At 46.6% G+C, this 3,617-nt stretch overlaps 1 protein-coding gene across 1 annotated transcript; it reads right to left on the reverse strand.

The window, feature by feature from the left end:
• Positions 1-312: 312 nt before the first annotated feature.
• Positions 313-3,214, reverse strand: LOC119298766 (cytochrome P450 71C3-like). The gene is made up of 3 exons (XM_037576058.1): positions 2,598-3,214; positions 1,844-2,266; positions 313-1,172 (listed from the first exon to the last, which is right to left on the reverse strand). The coding sequence occupies exons 1-3, from the start codon at positions 3,111-3,113 to the stop codon at positions 540-542; spliced, it is 1,572 nt and encodes a 523-aa protein (XP_037431955.1). The 5' UTR covers positions 3,114-3,214; the 3' UTR covers positions 313-539.
• Between the last annotated feature and the right edge of the window lie 403 nt (positions 3,215-3,617).

Raw genomic sequence — 3,617 nt, forward strand, 5'->3', positions numbered from 1 at the left:
GTTTCGAGCAAAAAAATCAGAATTTTTTGAATTTAAACAACCAACGTATAGTTAAGTAGCGTGGAAACTGATAAAAGACACCTGTGAGTCAATGGTCTAGCTGTTCTTGGGCCACAGCCTATTCGCGCAACGTCATGTGTTTGAATCCCGTTGCTGCCATCTCACAACAACAATAGTCATGGGCACGAATAGTTCTGAACTTCTGATGCCAGGAAGATCCCACACGGCTATGCTTTTACAACAAATCTCACAACAACAATGCATTCACTTATATGAAAAGGAAAATTTTGACTACAAAAAGACAAGTCCATATGGCCTTACCTCAAAAGCACATAATATAAGTCCATCACAACTCAAATGGATTATTTTCCATGACTACTACAACATAACTGCACTATAACCAGTGCATTGAACTTCTCGTCCACCTTCTCGATCGACAACAACAATACATGGACAACATGCTTATTTTAGGCCCCACCTTAATTATTGCGCGCAAATCTAAATAGGCTTACACTTGGAATCAGGGGCACTACTAGTTATTAGACAATCTTTGGAACAAGGTAGAGTTTCTCATTTCGGCGAAGCATCAGCCCGAACGTCTCGGCCATACTAACCTTTCCACCAGTACCCTCTTTCTCATTGGGAACCTCCCAATCAAAATGGTACATGAGATTTACTAGCATGATCTCCATTGTTGCAAGTGCAAAATTTGCCCCGGGGCAAATCCTGCGTCCTGATCCAAATGGCAGATACTTAAAATCTTGACCCAGGTTGCTAGATTTCTCCTGACCATCTTGTAGGAACCTCTCCGGCATGAAATCCTCTGGTCTCTCCCAAGCTTTTGGGTCTCTCCCGATGGCCCAACCGTTCACAAGGATACGTGTTTTGGCGGGTATGTCGTATCCGTCGATGTTGCAGTCAGCGGTGGAGTAGTGTGGGAGGAGTAAAGGCCCTGGTGGGTGCAAGCGCAGGGCCTCTTTCATGGTTGCCTTTAGGTAGGGCAGGCTGCTGAGGTCCTCCTCCGTAATCATGTCCAACCTTTTGCCCTTGGATGATGCAAACGTCCTTACCTCGGTTTGAAGTTTCTTCATAACATGTCTGTTGTTGATAAGCTCAGCCATGGCGTATTCCAGCACCAAATACGATGTTTCTATGGCTGCCTCAAATATGTTCTGTAAAGATCAAACAAAAGGTCAACTTTTAGTATACAATCATGTGTGCATATGTAGTAATAAGTAGTATGGGCTATATATGCAAAAACATGGACACTGTATATGGATTTGTATGGCCCATGCATGCCGCTGAAGGGCCTGTGCGAGCTGTGCGCTCGCACAGGACCCCAAATAGGGTCCATATACTATATGTATTAGTCTGAAAAAAAAATCAGTTTTGGGCCAACGTTTACTCTGTCCCTGATGCACTCCCTTTTGCGCTTGGTCCTGGTGCCTTAAAACTTAAGAATAAAGAAAAATAAGGAGAAGATGATCAATCTCAAAGGGGTAAGTTTATTGGTTTAGTATTTTGCATTCGTACTTGAGAATTTTCTAAACAATGTACGAAATAAAATAAAGTTAAATTATATAAATATTAATTATGCTTGAGTTATACTATTTTTTTCCAAATATTAGGGCCTATTTTCCTTTTCGCACCAGGGCCCCGAAATCCTGGAGATGGCATGGGCTATATATAACTTTTAAATCAACCTTTGAGTTTACAATGGAAAAACTGTATATAACTTTTGCAATGGAAAAACTATATATAACTTTTAAATCAACCATGAATTTGCAAATGGAAAAGCTGAAAGTGTAATAAATAAGTTAAAAAGAAACAAGCACGTACGCACCATCAAGAGGGACTTGACGTTATCGTCGGTGAGACCGTACTCTTGCTGTAGAGAGAGGAAAACATGGATGAAGTCGGCAGAATTATCTTGCTTCAAGTTTATGTGTTCCTTGATGACCTCTTCCAGCAAGGCGTCCCACTTGTTGAGGTGTCGCTGAACCTTCCAGCAGACCAGCCTGAAGAGCACCTCCGTCAATGGCCACCTAGGGATGAAGTTCTCAAGGTTGAATCCCACGAGAAGGTCAACGTTGGTCTCGGTCATCTCTCTGAAGAGCGTGTTGCGGCCTTTCTTCCGGTGGGTTGCTCCCAGCACCGAGCGGCTTACGACATCGTTGGTGTAGGCGGCCAGGAACTCGCTCATGTCCACCGCCGTGGATGGAGCGTTGGTGGCCGCCTCGTGAATCTTGTTGACGACGAGGCACACCTACACATCGAGCCAAGCAGATGAGTAGTGGTTTTCACTCTAAGTTCAGAAAAAAAAGAGCAACAACCGAAATCACCAAAGTTGAAATCACTGAAATTCAATAAACTTTGGTGATTTCGGTTTGTGTTTCGGCCAAAGGGCCGAAACATTCACTCAAATTCAAAAAAATACTTGATTTAAAAAAACTGAAAAACACTTGAGTTCTCTGAAATGGCTGAAATATTTTGACCGAAAGGTAAATGTTTAGTGTCTACTGAAATTACTGAAATTCAGTGGATGTCACCGAATCTCAGTGAAAGTGAAAGTGAAAGATGATTGTCTAGGTAGGTACCTCTTCTTGACGGCCATGGCGGAAGGAGTGCACCTTCTTGGCGCTGAGGAGATGGGTGTTGACGAGCTTCCTGGTGTGCTGCCAATACTCGCCCAAGGGTGAGAAAGCGACGTCGGTGGTGTTGTAGCGCAGGATGTGCGAGGCCATGGACCACGGGCGGGACGCGAGGATGTGGTCGTGCGTGCGCATGACAGCCTCGGCGGCGCTGGGCGAGGAGACGATGACGGTGGGCACGGCGCCGGCGCGGAGGAAGAGGAGGCCGTTGTGGCCGTACTTGTCGACCAGGTGCTGGAGGGAGATGTGGGTCTGGACGCCGATGTGGTGGAGGTGACCGATGATGGGAAGGCTGCCCGGAGGCGAAGGCGGGAGCCGCAGCTTTCTTGTGGACGCTGAGGTTCTTACTGATGCTAGCAGTAACAGCAGTAAGGGAACAACGACAAGGAGCAGTGCCGCCGGCGAGGACATGCCATGGCCGACGGCGAGCTGCAGGTAGTGGTGGGCTGCTTCAAGAGCCATCTATGGCGTCCACAACTGACCAGGAAGCTAGCGAGGCCTGCAACGGCTCCAATGGGTTGGGTTCCTACTCATGCATCTCTCTCTATATAAATAAACATGCCCGGCCTCGAGCTCTTCATCAATTATGTCTACGTAATCATCAGAATGTCACTGCTGGTGCAGTTTTTGCGACAGGCCGGCTGGGCGAGGTATTCACTCCAGCCACACAACTTGTCTAGAAAAAGAAACCGTAGTACTTATTTGCACTTCCATTGCTTTTCCGTGTATAAACTGCGAAGCCTCTGTTCTGTCACAGTCCCAGTACTCCCTGCGAAGTGACTGTGTAGCTCTGCTGTCAAAAAAAAAACGACTGTAGCTCAGCTTGTTAGAGCATCTCCAGCCGCGCCCCCAATAGGTCCTCCCACACGAATTTTTAGCATCGGCGGACGAAAATCGGCCTAGTCGCGTTTCCAGGAGCTAGTTTTTCGCCGGGTTGGGCCGAAATAACAGCCGGCGCACCCAAGC

This window comes from Triticum dicoccoides, chromosome 5A (genome assembly GCF_002162155.2).
Source record: "Triticum dicoccoides isolate Atlit2015 ecotype Zavitan chromosome 5A, WEW_v2.0, whole genome shotgun sequence".
Classification (NCBI taxonomy): Eukaryota; Viridiplantae; Streptophyta; class Magnoliopsida; order Poales; family Poaceae; genus Triticum; species Triticum dicoccoides.

Bases quoted from the DNA above. Each gene is read 5' to 3' on its own strand.
- LOC119298766 (XM_037576058.1), bottom strand. From the start codon at position 3,113: ATGGCTCTTGAAGCAGCCCACCACTACCTGCAGCTCGCCGTCGGCCAT. The intron at 2,267-2,597 runs GTACCTACCTAG...CTCGATGTGTAG, and splicing joins GCCATGGCCGTCAAGAAGAG to GTGTGCCTCGTCGTCAACAA. The intron at 1,173-1,843 runs GTGCGTACGTGC...TGATCTTTACAG, and splicing joins ACGTCAAGTCCCTCTTGATG to AACATATTTGAGGCAGCCAT.